The sequence below is a fragment of the Malaclemys terrapin genome, chromosome 2, assembly GCF_027887155.1.
Source record: "Malaclemys terrapin pileata isolate rMalTer1 chromosome 2, rMalTer1.hap1, whole genome shotgun sequence".
NCBI classification, from domain to species: domain Eukaryota; kingdom Metazoa; phylum Chordata; order Testudines; family Emydidae; genus Malaclemys; species Malaclemys terrapin.
Genome location: NC_071506.1, coordinates 126,371,737 through 126,387,982, shown reverse-complemented (window position 1 = coordinate 126,387,982; position 16,246 = coordinate 126,371,737). Strand labels below are relative to the sequence as shown.

General features: G+C 44.1%; 1 protein-coding gene across 1 annotated transcript in view; it reads right to left on the bottom strand.

The window, feature by feature from the left end:
* Positions 1–393: 393 nt before the first annotated feature.
* Positions 394–16,246, bottom strand: part of VDAC3 (voltage dependent anion channel 3) — a 41,761-nt gene continuing 25,908 nt past the window's right edge. Inside the window, exons 6-10 of the mRNA XM_054020928.1 lie at positions 13,860–13,912; positions 5,875–6,102; positions 4,420–4,570; positions 1,655–1,712; positions 394–542 (exon numbers count right to left, since the gene is read on the bottom strand). Coding sequence (XP_053876903.1) covers positions 451–542; positions 1,655–1,712; positions 4,420–4,570; positions 5,875–6,102; positions 13,860–13,912 — 582 coding nt within the window. The 3' untranslated portion in view covers positions 394–450. The remainder of the gene's footprint in view (positions 543–1,654; positions 1,713–4,419; positions 4,571–5,874; positions 6,103–13,859; positions 13,913–16,246) is intronic.

Here is a 16,246-nt window from a genome sequence, read left to right as displayed (position 1 = left end):
GCAATCTTGAACACGCAGAAGGGATCTGTTCCAAATGTGACTGATTTATTTCACTTTGATGCGAAACCAAAGCTTTCACTACTGCACAGAGACCAATTTCATAAGAGGTCATCAGGTGTGGACATGCAGGATGTGATATGCTAGCTGGGATTTTTTCCTCTGTAAGGAAATACTATGCTGTCTTTAAGGAACAAATTTAAAATAACACTGAGGAACTGAAGTGTGGCACAACCTTTACAACTTCCATGCATGCCTTCAAGTATCTCCTTTTATGAGTTTACACCCTATAGCTGTGGGGGTGGGGGGAAGAGTTACAATTCTTGGGAAGAATAAAAAAAGTTCACACTTTTGAAATTTCACAGAAGAATTTTAAGGCCAAAACATGTTGGGTTATTTCCCCCCCCCCCCTTCATCTCCAGGAACAGAGCTGCTGTTCCACTTAAAACTGCATTAAGCCTCCAGCTCAAAGCCCAGCCCAACCTTGTGACCACCAGCACTGAAGTTCTTGCCATCAACCAAACCTGAGAGTGTCAGCTTCACACCTGCAAAAAACAAAACAAACTTTGATGCGAACACTCAAATAAAATGCAGTCAGTCACTCATGCTATACCACAAATAAGGAATTTGGGCATATAGTAACAGTTAATAATACAGCTGTGCTAGAGTACCTCAATCTTTATCTGCAGTTTGACTTGGGCAGAGACTTAAATGAAATGAGGAGTCTCATTTTAGGCACCACCTGTATACACAAGTATCTCAAACACCCACAAAGCAAAGTGACTCATGTAGGTCTGCAAACATGAAAGAATAATTCCATTAATTCCTTTTCTGCAGAAAAAGACCTAGGGGTCACAGTGGACGAGAAGCTGGATATGAGTCAACAGTGTGCTCTTGGTGCCAAGAAGGCAAACGGCATTTTGGGCTGTACAAGTAGGGGCATCGCCAGCAGATTGAGGAACGTGATCGTTCCCCTTTATTAGACATTGGTGAGGCCTCATCTGGAATACTGTGTCCAGTTTTGGGCCCCACACTACAAGAAGGATGTGGAAAAATTGGAAAGAGTCCAGCGGAGGGCAACAAAAATGATTAGGGGTCTGGAGCACATGACTTATGAGGAGAGGCTGAGGGAACTGGGATTGTTTAGTCTCCAGAAGAGAAGAATGAGGGGGGATTTGATAGCAGCCTTCAACTACCTAAAGGGAGGTTCCAAAGAGGATGGAGTTTGGCTGTTCTCAGTGGTGGCAGATGACAGAACAAGGAGCAATGGTCTCAAGTTGCAGTGGGGGAGGTCCAGGTTGGATATTAGGAAACACTATTTCACAAGGAGGGTTGTGAAGCACTGGAATGCATTACCTAGGGAGGTGGTGGAGTCTCCTTCCTTGGAGGTTTTTAAAGCCCAGTTTGACAAAGCCCTGGCTAGGATGATTTAGTTGGGGACTGGTCCTGCTTTGAGCAGGGGGTTGGACTAGATGACCTCCTGAGGTCCCTTCCAACCCTGATATTCTATGATTAAGACTGCTAATCCTTGATTACTTAATGGCTGCCACCTCCATAGCTACCCATTCTGTTGAATAGCTCAAGTTAAAAGATTCTTCTTTTCTATTAAACCCAGTAGGAAGTGATTCCCTTTAGTATTTTGTCACGGCTTACGTACCAGGTCGAAGGGTCTGAGTGTAACCAATTCCAATCAGACTGGCATTATTCACTTTAGCCTAAAGGTAGAGACAGAATAAAAGCGCACGTCAAAACACCACCATCACTCCTACTTTTATAGGCACGCAGGCACAATAACTTTTCCACTGGAATCAGCAGCAGTCGCAGAGAAATCTACAAGCATCAGAAAGTAGACATATTAACCAGCAATGGAAAAGAGCTCTCAAAAATATATGCCCCTCCAAATGCAGAGTAGTTTGCTCTATAAAGAGTTCTGTTTAAAATTAGATCAATGAGGTTTGTGCCAGTTTCTTTGAGCGATTATTCTGTTTCATAGGCTAGCAGCAAACAAAAAACACAATTTCCCCCTCAATTTTAGCCCATTGCTCCTACCTATGATCCCTCAAGCTCTTCCACACAGTTCCCCTCCAGTCTTGCCAACTGTGTATTGTTCTAGGCACTTCTATTTGCAACCATCTTCTTGTTACTCAAGAGACTTGAACGTGAGTAACAACTACTTATTAAGTAGGCAGAAGAAACTGAAGAGTGTGGAAGGACTTAGTAACATTTATCTAAAAGTTTTTAAGGGACTGTGCTCAGCCTCTGACTAGTTCATGGGTGTAAACAGGAATGAAGGGAATAGAGATGTTATGTCTGCTTTATTTACCTCCACTTAGGAATCTTGAGGAAATAGTACAGAAACTAACGAAATTCCCAGATGATGGAGTTACTTACCCAATACCATGTTGTCATTGTCATATTAGAGATTAAAAACAAGATTTGTTGCTCACAGTGGGCACAAAGTGATATGATTTTAACCTCACCCATCTCCCACCTGTTGAATGGATAATTGCTTCCTGATTTACTGGTCCTCTTTATGACAACATGGGCATACGTAATCTTAAATATCATCAAAGGGGGTGACTTTCAGAGCTGCGAGCCCTCCGCTGTAAGTGACATGACCCTTGAAGTTCAACCCATGAGTTAAATAAAGGTGTTGAACTAACCCAGGAAGATCAGACATATGGGCAGTAACTAATGCAGTTACTTTACTTTCTGCAAGAGATAATCTCAAAGAGGGAGAAACCCAGGAAGCAATAATTCTTCAAAATTATTAGGCGCTATAGTGACCAGAAAACAGATGTTTGCAAGTGAATATGGCAGTATTTGTATTAAAGTAAGATTTTTGACTGCATGCGTTAACCCATTCTGGAGAGAAGGGTTAATACTCCTTTGTACCATTTGTAATTCACCTCCCATCAACTCAATACACCACAGTTTATCATTACCTTTCTATTTGGTTAGGGTCTTCAGCAAATTTCAACCTGTTTCAAATTAGCTAGTTAAATTATTCCCCCCCCACCCCCAAGAAAGTCACCTTCTCACATGCTTTCCTGAAATCTAGATATACTGCACTTGCTGTGTTCCCTTAACTTATTCATTATAGTGCCTCACACAGGGCTAAAGTAAAGTAATGGCAGATTATGAAATCACACTGCATCACTCATAGCTAAGGGCTTGTCTATATGGAGAATTAGCGTAGGGAAAGCTGGGGTGCAAGTCTATAGCCCTGTAGCAGGCTGTGTGGACTCTGCTACACGCACTAGACGTTCCCAACTTTGACCAACTGCAGGAGGCTTAACATAGCTCAGCATAGCTCAGCTTACTGGCCGTCAGTCAAAGCACACTACAGGTATACTGTAGGGAATGTCTACACTGCAGTTAAACACCTGTGGCTGGCCTGGGTCAGCGGGCTTAGGCTGCAGTGCTGTAAAATTGTGGTTTAGATGTTTGGGCTAAGGCTAAAGCCTGGGTTCTGGGACCCTCCCTCCTCACAGGATCCTAGAGCTTGGGCTCCAGCCCAAGCCTGAATGTCTACAGTGCAGTTTTACAGCCCAGTAGCCCAAGCCTGAGTCAGCTGACACATACCAGCCACATGTGTTTAACTGCAGTGTAGACATAACCTAAAAGTTCTGACCAACTGCAGTTAAGCTATGTTAAGCCTACTGCACTTGGTCAAAGCACACTATGGAACTTCTAGTGGGCGGTAGCACAGTCCACACAGTTAGTGCATGATCCTCAACCGGTGTATGAGTATCTCTGGGGGTACGCACAGGTCTTCCAGTGGGTACATCAACTTATCTAGATATTTGCTTAATTTTACAACAGGCTACATAAAAAGCACTAAAAGTCAGTACACAAATTATAATTTCATACAATGACTTGTTTATACTGCTCTATCCAGTTTACACAGAAATACAAGTACAATATTTATATTCCAATTGATTTATTTTATAATTATATGGTAAAAATTAGAAAGCAAGCAATTTTTCAGTAATAGTGTGCTGTGATACTGTTGTATTTTTATGTCTGATTTTGTAAGCAAGTTGTTAAGTGAGGTGAAACTTGGGGGTACGCAAGACAAATCAGACTCCTGAAAGGGGTACTGTAGTCTGGAAAGGTTGAGAGTCACTGCACTAGAGTGCTGTATATTTAAACTCCAGCTTGTCATACACCAATGGTCGGTATAGATAAGCCAGAGAGAGAGAGAGAGTGTGTGTGTGTGTCACAGAATGAGGCTTAAGTATATTCCGTAATTCACCAACAGTCTACAACATACATTCTCCATACACCAATAACTGAAAAGGGACAGCATAACAACACAAGGTGCCATAGGTTTAAACAATAACCACCCTGTGCCATCAGTTTACAGCATTTAAGCAAACTTCAGTTGTGCTTTAAATGCTAATCTGGTGAAATACTTACCGCAATGGAAGTATTTTCATCCAGCTGATACTTAGTGGCAATGCCAAAACGGGTATTGTTACTGCCAGCAGTCCAAGCAAGATTTACCGATGTCTCAACTTTATCGTTAACCTTCTGATAGATTGACCCACCAAATTCAGTGCCATCATTCCTGTTTGTAACAGATAAAAAGAGTGTGTGAAGATCTCTCCGGTTTGCTGGTGTTTAACCCTCCGATCAGTATGAAGTCTCATCTTTCCCTCTCACCGTCTTTCCAACGAAGTAAGTTCCTACCACCACTTCCCAAATAAACCTGAGGATAACTCTAACCCTGTGGGCATATTCAATCCCATGCTTCTCTCAGCCAGATCCATGTCTATTCATTCCCTGGCCGGACACTTCACCTGCGCTCTGTAGATTCTTCACCAAGAGCTGGGTTTAGCTTGGGGAATGAGGGAGCTTTCCAGGAGCTAAGATGTTGCACTAAAAGGTTTGAAATTTTGACAGAAGAGAGTTCAGCTTTTCCTTCCCAGGCTAGAAGTAGGGAGGGAAGCAATTCCATGTAGGGCATAAACCAATGGGTTCAGAGGGAGCTACATGCAACACTCGTTGGCTAAAATAAGTCAATATAACTCAGCTTTGGTAAGGAGACTGAAAATGGGGAAATGCAGACAATTCCCCCCTCAAAAACACTGCCTCTTAAGTACATGTGGCTAGGCAAGTATCACGACACCCAACACTGGGGGTACTTAAGTCTCCTCCCAGACAGTAATGTTAAATGTCTACTTCCACATAGAAGGCTGCCATGGTCTAGGACCACCTAAGAGAGAAAAAGTTAGTAATGCTGCATTAATCTCAATCCTCCCAGTTGACATTTTAGTATGTTAGTATGTGGAAGTGGGCAATTTACCCGAGATTCAAATTCCTTCAGTAAGAGTGACACAAACCAGCAGTCAAAATTATGTTTACTAACTTAAATACCACAGGTTTCAGAGTAACAGCCGTGTTAGTCTGTATCCGCAAAAAGAAGAACAGGAGTACTTGTGGCACCTTAGAGACTAACAAATTTATTAGAGCATAAGCTTTCGTGGCATCCGAAGAAGTGGGCTGTAGTCCACGAAAGCTTATGCTCTAATAAATTTGTTAGTCTCTAAGGTGCCACAAGTACTCCTGTTCTTTTTTAAATACCACAGTTATCCTAAACATACCCTCATTAAAAAAACGACTTTAATTCCAAAATGTCTTTTCCAATACCAAATTTAGGGGAACAGAATTACCCTGATGATAAAGATAGCAAATTGGGAAGTGACCCTCCTGTAACTGTCTCTTGGGGATGAAAATAAGGTATGTAAAAAGCCTTTCAAATCTCAGTCTGAAATCAGTGTCCTCCTTTTCTCCACCCAGTACACATCTGATGCAGTTAGCCACACAGTTTGCCTGGCATAATCTAGCCTGGCTCCTGTGGTATATACTCACACATTAGTGTGTAGTTGGAAGTCTCCTGCCTTGTATCCTAATGCAAAGTTATTCTGTGATAGTTTAGACTTGGCTGTATCAAAAGCCATCTGATAACCAGCAAGCCAGCCTTCATAGCCCAACACAGCCCAGCCATGGATGGTTGGTCCAGAAAGGTCAACGTCAATGTTGCAGCCTAGGTTTACGTACTCCCGTTTGTAAGAGGTCTTCAATTTCCCACTCTTCTTTCTGTGGAGAGAAACATTTTGTTTTACCCATCCTAGCATGGGCCAGCTATATAGTATTTCTGATGTCTGCACAGAGCACTTAATACTTCATATGCCTTCGAATTTGTGAAGGGTGGGGGCTGAGATAGATATATTTACAAGCAGTTTTGTCTGTGTATGTTGTCATTATTAATTTATAGGATAGATGCACAGACCTAAGTACCTACAGGTGTATTTTAAACATCTGAATGAATTAAATATATATAAAAATATATATGAGAGAGAGAATGAATATATCCATTTTAGTCCTAATGCCATTTTCCTCAGTTTGTTGGCACTGTTACTGGTTACCAGTTCTAAGGATTATTAGTGGGGCCCTACCAAATTCACAGCCAGGAAAAACATGCCACGGATTGTGAAAACTGGTCTTCTGTACTTTTGTATATTTTTAGTATAGGGTAAAAATACACAATGTTTCTCAAACTGGAGGTCTCAACTCAAAACGGGGTTGCAAGCCTGTTGTAGGGCGGGGGGAGGGGGATCACGGTAGTCACGCCCTAACTTCTGCGTTGCCTTCAGAACTGGGCAGCTGGAGAGTGGTGGCTGCTGGCTGGGCACCCAGCTCTGAAGGCAGCACTGCTGCCAGCAGCAGCACAGAAACAAGGGTGGCATGGTATAGTATTGCCACCTTTCTGTGTTTTTGCTGGCAGTGGTGCTGCCTTCGGAGCTGGACAGCCATCAAGCAGCAGCTGCTGGCCAGGTGCCCCGCTCTGAATGGTCCACTGCTTCTGGCAAAGAACGGCAGCTGCAGCGCAGAAATAAGGTGACGTGGTATGGTATTGCTACCCTTCTGTGCTGCTGCTGGCAGTGGTGCTACCTTCACAGCAGGGTGGCCGGAGAGCAGCGGCAGCTGGCCGGGCACCCATCTGTGAAGACAGCGCCACTGCCAGCAGCACCACAGAAGGGTGGCAATACCATACCATGCCACCCTTATTTCTGCTGCCTTCCGAGCGGGGCACCCAGCCAGCAGCTGCTAGCGTCCAGCCACCCAGCTCTGAAGGCAACACAGAAGTAAGAGGGACAATACCACGACCCCCCTTACAATAGCCTTGCAACCCCCCTTGGGCCAGGACCCCCAAGTTTGAGAAACACTGATTTAAGGGATTTACATATTTATATTTTCCCATTTTAAAAACACATTCATGGTTTGTTACAACACTGTGAAAATTTAAGATTTAAATATCTGAAACTGTGAAATTCAAGATTTAAAAATGCTAAGACTGACATTTACAAAAATGGACTATGAATTTGGTAGGGCCCTAATTATTAGCACTTTTGCACCTAAAGCAGAAAACATGATGCTACAATCTTAGGCCTGGTCTACACTACAGAGTTAGGTTGATGTAAGGCAGCTTACATCGACCTAATAATTAAAAATAAAAAATAATGTCAGCGTCTACATCAAGGGTTGGCAACCTTTCAGAAGTGGTGTGCCGAGTCTCATCTACTATAGACTTATAGAAAAACTAAACTATTGTTGTATGTAAAGTAAATAAGGTTTTTAAATGTTTAAGAAACTTCATTTAAAATTAAATTAAAATGCAGAGCCGCCCGGACCGGTGTCCACGACCTGGGCAGTGCGAGTACCACTGAAAATCAGCACGCGTGCCATAGGTTGCCTACCCCTGGTCTACACTAAGGTCCCTCCCAACATAACTCACCTATTACATCGACTTAACTCCACCTGCATGAGAGGTGTAGTGCTTAAGTCAACATAGTTAGGTTGACGCAATGGCAGTGTACATACTGCATGGCTTATGTCAACTTAAGTGGCCTCCAGAAGGTGTCCCACAATGCTCCATGTGACCACTCTGGTCACGGTTTTCAACTCCACTGCCCAGCAGTGAGGTATGTAGGAACAAGCACCTCCCGTTAAAGGACCGTGAAATTCTGAATTTTCATTTCGTTTGGTCGATGTGGACAGCTCACCTGGCAACTGCCCAGCTGAGCATGCTGGCCACATGCTCCAAATGTGCTCCTGCCTGGAGTACACAGGAAGTGATGGATCTTCTGGGTCTGTGGGGAGAAGAGGCTGTGCAGGCACAGCTGCGATCCAGCTGTAGAAACATGGACATCTATGAGCAGATCTCTCAAGGCATGGAAGGGAATGGTTACAAGAGAGATCTGGCAGCAGTGCCATGTGAAAGCCAAGGAGCTGTGTCAGGCAATCTGAAGGCAAGGGAGGCAAACAGTCACTGTGATGCGGCACTGCAGACATACCGCTTTTACAAGGAGCTACATGCTATCCGTTGCAGCGACCCCACAACTATCCCCAAATGCCCCATGGATACATTGAACAAGTCGTAGTCACTGCAGACAACACCGAGAGAGAGATGTTGGATGAGGAAGAGGAGGATGACAATGGAGCACAGATGAGTGGGGAATCCATTGTCCTGGCGAGCCAAGAGCTGTTTATAACTCCAGAGCAGTCCAGCAAGTTGCAGCATGAGCAAGCGTGATACCGGTGAAGGAACATCCAGTAAGTAGCACTGATATTCCAGGGGCACATTTCTCATGTACTAATTTTTATTCGTGTTACAAGAGGTAGTGAAATAGCCACTCTACCTCCACTGGTTATCTGCTTCTCATTGCCTGGCACAGCTAGGCAGAACGGACCCTGCAAAAGTTTATGTGCACAGGGATGTCATGTAAATCCTCCACAGAGATCTGAAAGGAAACTTTCCTGCAGGTACTTTGCAATCCATTGCCGAAGATTTCTGGGGAGGGCTGCCTTATTTCTTCTACCGCAATAGGACATGTTCCCATGCCACTCATCTATTCACTTGCAAGGCATCATTCAGCACAGGCTAGCAGCATAAGGACCCGGTCTGTAGCCTGACGCATGCAGCAGCTGTTCCCTTTCTGCCTCCGTTACCTTCAAGAGTGAGATATCAGCTAAAGTCACTGCAGCTTGTGGAAAATGGCACCAGTATTCTGTTCAACATGCTCAATAAGTACCTGGCCACAATGAAAATGTACTGCTTCACACTTGAAATCACTCCTCTGAATTTATGCAATACAGCAATTTTCTCATATATCTAGTCTATGTACTCGCAATAGTACCTCTGTCCATTTTGTGTTTTGCAGCTGCAAATGTGGCCTTCACCTCCCTTTACATTAGTGGAGAGGCTGAGCCAGATAAAGAGAAGAAAGAACACAGGATGACATGTTTGTAAAGATCATGCAAGCCTCTGGATCAGCGGACAGTGAGCCAGAGGGCGTGGAGGATCACTCTCACACAGAAATGGACATGGACATTCATGACAGGAGAAGAGCTCAGGAGAATAAGTGACGCACAGCAGGAGATGATAGCTCTTTTGAAGGAGCAATCAGACATGCTGAGGAATCTGGTTGATCTATAACATCTTCGAGGTCACCTCCCTCTGCAGCCTGTCCAGAACGGTCTTCCAGCACTACCCTTCTCTGCCCCCCACACACGGACACTTCCATGTGGCATCAGTGGCAAGTGACCTATCCCTACCACTCCACCCCGTGGGAGGGGACAGACAATCGCAGCTTCACACACACACTGATGTGTGACAGACAAGGTCAGTGTAAGTGTTTTTAAAAAGGAAAATGAATGTGCTTTTCTCCCTCAAGTTCATTCCCCTGTATTTCTACAGTATACCTCTGTCGTACATATAATTGTTTGAATTACTGCACAAACCAGTTTTGGAAGCTTAATTAATCTTTATTAGTTCGAAGCATGGGGGAAAGAGGTAGAGGCTAATAGAGAAACTGAGGCAAGGAAGGGGAGGGATGTAAAGCAGTTACACAAGGAGTCATAGCATAGCTAGAGTTGGGGATAGAACCAAGGAGTCGTGGCTCCCAGCCCCTCCCTCATTTAACTACTAGCCCCCACCCTCTCTGTGGAATGAGTTGCTGAGTTTCAGCCCAATCCCTGTGAGGAACATAGCATCAAGCATCTCCCCCAGCACTGGCAGTCCCAGTGGTAGGGCTAGGGGCTGGAGTGTGGTACCCCCATTATCTCACTGGCTGCCCCACTGTAGAGGTGCCTGGGGAAGCTGAGATGCCATGGCTGCTGCCCCCATGCCTGGCAGGAGGAGATGAGCACTGAGCACTCAGAGGTACCCACTCAGCATCCCCAGTGCAGCCCCACCCACAGATCATGTTGCTGAGGGGACAGAACCTCGTCCAGCTCTGGCAAGGGAGTGGGGTCCAGTGGTTGGGGGAGAGGTGGCTGGGGCTCATAACTCCGGGGCTCTCTTCCCAGGTCTGGGAGAAGAGTGGGGTGTAAGGGTTCAACGGGGGGGGGGGGCGGCGGCGAAATCACAGATCATAGAAAGAAGTGCATTTGCAAGGTCACACTACTACACACACAGCACTTACAGCGCAGTTCAGACCAGTGCCAAAAACACAGTCAGGCACAAAACAAAAAGCAGCACTCATTACTGTGGGTTATTATTAAAATGGTCTTTCAAAGCTTCCCTGAGCTGCATAGCTCCATGTTGAGCTCTTCTTATAGCCCGGATATCTGGCTGCTCAAAATCAGCCGCCAGACCATCCACCTTTTCCACACCAGGGGAAAAAAAAAAACCTTTGCTTCACAGATATTATGAGGTGCACAGCAGGCAGCTATAACCATGGGGATATTTTTTTCTCTTGCATCTGAAGAAGTGAGGTTCTTACCCACGAAAGCTTATGCTCCCAGTACTTCTGTTAGTCTCAAAGGTGCCACAGGACCCTCTGTTGCTTTTTTCACTGCGGTCTAACCTAGTGAGTCAACTTCTCAAGTGCCCCTTCAATCAAAGGCACATTCAATAATCATTCTCCACCTGGTGAGCCTGTCATTGAAGTGTTCCTTGCTGCTATCCAGGTGTCCGGTATACGGCTTCATGAGCCACAGGAGTAAGGGGTAGGCTGGGTCTCCCACGATCACTATTGGTATTTCAACATCTCCAATGGTGATTTTGTGGTCTGCAAAGAAAGTTCCTGCTTGCAGCCTTCCAAACAGGCCTGTGTTCTTAGATATGTGCATCATGCACCTTTCTAGACCATCCTGTGTTGGTAAAATGTCCCTGGTGATCCACCAGCATTTGCAACACCATAGAAAAGTAGCCCTTATAGTTTAGATACTCTATGGGAAAGCAGTCCAGTGCCAAGATAGGGATATGCGTGCCATCTATCACCCCAATACAGTTAGGGAACCTCACTGCAGCAAAACCATCCAGGGTCTCCTGCACATTGCCCCCAGTCAGTCCTCCTCAGCAGGTGATGATTAATGGCCCTGCATACTTGGATCACAGTAACCCCCACACTGGATTTCCCAACTCCAAAATGATTCCCGACTGATTGGTAGAGTTAGGCATTGCAAGCTTCCACACAGCAATCGCCACTCGCTTATCCACTGTCAGTGCAGCTCTCAGTTTGGTGGTTCAGTGAGCTGCAGGGCTGGAGTGAGCTTCGCAGACAGTTCTAGAAAAGTGGCCTTGAGCATTCAAAAGTTTTGCAGCCACTGCTCATAATCCCATACCTGCGTAATGATGCAATCCCACCAATCAGTACTTGTTTCTTGGGACCAGAACCAGCTCTCCACCCTGGCTTCCAGCAGGGCTACTTGAAAGGAATTGTCATATTCCATCTGATGACTCCTCTGAAAATACTGCAGGATTAGGCACATTGAGTTTGCAACAGTGCAGAGCTGTGCGGGACCCATGCTTCTCTAGAGATGGCATACTCTCAGGTACGCTAGGCTTTTGAAAACAGGTGTGAAATATTGTGGGATGTAGATAAAATTAGAGGAAAGAGAAAAATACATCATGGGATGTTCGAGTTTCCAGTCACCCTCAGGAGAATGTTTTGCCCCCATGAGGCATTGCAAACCCTTCCCATAACACCCTTCACTAGATGGTGGCAAGTTGCACAGTGGGATAGCTACCCAAGGTCACTGCTAGTGAGAACGCGCTCTGCTGACACAAGGAGAGTAGCGTGGAGATGCACAATCAAGCTACTGCAGTGGCTAGAGATCAACTTAAGTCGACTGAATTTTGTAATGTAGACTTGCCTTAACTTCACAATAGCTCAAGCGCTTAACATCTGCAAAAAGTGATTAATCCTCCTCTTCTCTGAATCTTGTCCTCCCTTGGCTTCCGTGATGGTCCTCTTACGGGTCTCTTCCTACATCTCTAATTGCTCCTTCAGTGTACCCTGAGGAGGATCTTCCTCATCCCCCCTCCAACTGCGTGTGGGGTTCTGTCCCCATTCCTCATCTCTTTTTTCTCTGCACCTTATATCTGGGTCATCTTAGCCGCAAACACAAATTCAACTTCTATCTCTATGCTGACAACTTACAGATCTTCCTCCAGACCCAGCTTCTTTTCTCCAAACAAAAAAGTCTCAGCCTGCCTCTCAGAGATCTCCTTGTGGACGTCTAGCCATCAGCTCAAGTTCAACATGGCTAAAACACAGCTCCTAATCTTCCCTCTCCCCCAAAGCCCTTTCCTACAATAAGCCTCTTTTCTCTATCACTGTGGACAACAGCAGCATCCTGGCTTGTCACTCAGGCCTGTAACCTGGGCATCATCTTTGACTTGGACCTCTCTCTAGGTCCTTATATCCAGGCTATGTCTAAATCTTGACAATTCTTGCCACAACATCTAAGATATGGCCTTTCCCTAACCACCCACTAAGTAAAAAGCTCATCCAAGCTCTCAGTCTCATATCACAATTACTGCAACCTCCTTCTTTCTTGCAAATACAATTTTGCCCCACCCACATCCAATTAGAATGCTTCCTAGCTCACCACTTTTACCATGTCACCTCTCTCTTTAACTCCATCTAGTGGCTCACCCTTATCTGTCACATCAAACTTCACTTGCTTGTCTTCACTTTCAAGGCCCTTTTGCAGCCTACCCCTACTATCCTTATCTCTTATTTGCTACTGAGATGTCAACTCCCGTCTCCAAATGGCCCATGATGTTAGCCTCTGTCACCCACTTGTTAAACTTTCAAACAATCACCTTTGTGCTTTCTCCCATGCTGCCTCTCATGATTCAGTGGAGCTCCCCATAAACATCAGCAACGCTAACTCATTATCCTCCTTCAAACTCTCCTTTACTGTGGTGCCTACAAACAACAAAAAAACCCTGACAATGGTTAAGCTGGTGGTGCACTGATACCACTGCTGATCATGCTGACTAATACTGTTTCCTTGTATTCTGTTATCTGTATCTGTTATCTCTTGCCTTATACTTAGATTCTAAGCTCTTTGAGGCAGAGACTGCCTTATTGTTCTGTCTGCGCACAGCACCTAGCATGGTGGGGTCATGGTCCAGAACTTGAGCTCCTAGGTGCTATGATAACACAAATAATAAATACTACTACTACTAGTATCAGTGACACTTTTCTACTTTCACACAATCTCCAATGTTAGAGGTATAGAAGTACCATTTCTTAGTATTTTTATTTATTACACATTTTTAGATGGAGGGGAAATGACAGTTTTGAGAGGAATCTTTCATCAAATATAGTATAAACCTGATATTAGCTGTGTCCTTACAAATATTCTACCAAGAACTGCAGAATAAAAAGTTCTTTATTTTTATCTAGATCGCCTACCTGTTGGGATACTGGAATACGATGATGCTCATTTATCACTGCCACTGAAGTCAGACAATTAACTTTTCATTTGAAAAATTTAACAAATCTGTTTAATCCAATTCTAGGAATCTCTACACAAAATTGAAGTAGGATATTTACCCTGTGTTTGGTACAAATATGGTGTCAAGAGTCAACTTCAATCCCTCAGCTAACTGCAAAAGAAGAAGAAAAAGGTCAGATTATCAAGGCTCCTTCTATTGAAAAAGATGATTGGTTTTATATTCTCTTACCTTACTATAATTCCCATCTCCTCTTCTTGTCTGAATAGAAGATTCACATGATCTTTTGTACAAAAAGTAAGTAATTTGCAGAGAACTCTATATTGAAGATTTAGTTTGAGTGAATAAAGCAAGTAACTTCACTAGTTTTCCACATTCCCAGATACCAAAGCGGTGGGCACCTTATAAATATGTACTTAGAGCATAAGAATGGCCATACTGGGTCAGACCAATGGTCCATCCAGCCCAGTATCTTGTCTTCTGACAGTGGCCAATGCCAGGTGCTTCAGAGGGAATGAACAGAACAGGTAATCATCAAGTGACCCAGCCCCTGTTGCCCATTCCCAGCTTCTGGAAAACAAAGGCTAAGGACACCATCCCTGCCCATCCTGACTAATAGCCATTGATGGGCCTGAATTTATTATCAACACTGAGGATGGAGTGGAGGTTCAGGATAATCTAGGCATGGCCCAATGTCTAAACAAATACTTTACCTCAGTCTTTAATGAGGCTAATGAGGAGCTTAGGGACAATGGCAAGATGACAAATGGGAATGAGGATATGGAGGTAGATATTACCACATCCGAGGTAGAAGCCAAACTCAAACAGCTTAATGGGACTAAATCGGGGGGCCCAGAAAATCTTCATCCAAGAATATTAAAGGAATTGGCACATGAAATTGCAAGCCCATTAGCAAGAATTTTTCATGAATTTGAAAACTCAGGGGTTGTACCGTAGGACTGGAGAATTGCTAACATAGTTCCTATTTTTAAGAAGGGGAAAATAAAAAAGTGATCCGGGTAACTACAGGCCTGTTTGACATCTGTAATATGCAAGGTCTTGAAAAATTTTTTGAAGGAGAAAGTAGTTAAGGACATTGAGGTCAATGGTAATTGGGACAAAATACAACATGGTTTTACAAAAGGTAGATTGTGCCAAACCAACCTGATCTCCTTCTTTGAGAATGTAATAGATTTTTTTTAGGCAAAGGAAACGCAGGGGATCTAATTTACCTCAATTTCAGTAAGGTATTTGATATGGTTCCAAATAGGGAATTAGTTAAATTGGAAGAGATGGGGATCAATATGAAAACTGAAAGGTGGATAAGGAACTGGTTAAGGGGAGACCACAATGGATCATACTGAAAAGTGAACTGTCAGACTGGAGGGAGGTTACTACTGGAGTTCCTCAGGGATTGGTTTTGGGACCAATCTTATTATTACTGACCTTGGCATAAAAACTGCGAGTGTGCTAATAAAGTTTGCGGATGACACAAAGCTGGGAGGTATTGCCAATACCGAGAAGGACCGGGATATCCTACAGGAAGATCTGGATGACCTTGTAAACTGGAGTAATAGTAATAGGATGAAATTTAATAGTGAAAAGTGCAAGGTCATGCATTTAGGAATTAACAACAAGAATTTTTGTTATAAGCTGAGGACTCATCAGTTGGAAGTAACAGAGGAGGAGAAGGACCTTGCAGTATTGGTTGATCACAGGATGACTATGAGCCGTCAATGTGATGTGGCCGCGAAAAAACCTAATGCTGTCTTAGGATGTATCAGGCGAGGTATTTCCAGTAGAGATAAGGAGGTGTTAGTACCGCTGTACAAGGCACTCGTGAGACCTCATCTGGAATACTCTGGGCAGTTCTGGTCTCCCATGTTTAAGAAGGATGAATTCAAACTGGAACAGGTACAGAGAAGGGCTACAAGGATGATCCAAGGAATGGAAAACCTGTCTTGTGAAAGGAGACTCAAAGGCTTGTTTAGCCTAACCAAAAGAAGGCTGAGGGGAGATCTTATTGCTCTCTATAAATATATCAGAGGGATAAATACCAGGGAGGGAGAGGAATTATTTAAGCTCAGTACCAATGTGGACACAAGAACAATTGGATATAAAGCCAACAGGAAGTTGGGACTTGAAATTAGACGAAGGTTTCTAACCATCAGAGGAGTGAAGGTCTGGAACAGCCTTCCAAGGGGAGCAGTGGGGGCAAAAGACACCTGGCTTCAAGACTAAGCTTGATAAGTTTATGGAGGGGATGGTATAATGGGATAGCCTAATTTTGGCAATTAATTGATCTTTGACTAGGGGTTTATTACAGGAGTGGGTGGGTGAGATTCTGTGGCCTGCATTGTGCAAGAGGTCAGACTAGACCATCATAAGGGTCCCTTCTGACATTAAAAATCTATTAATCTAGTTCTTTTTAAAAACCTGTTATACACAACGTCCTGTGGCAAACAGTTCTACAGGTTCACTGTGTGT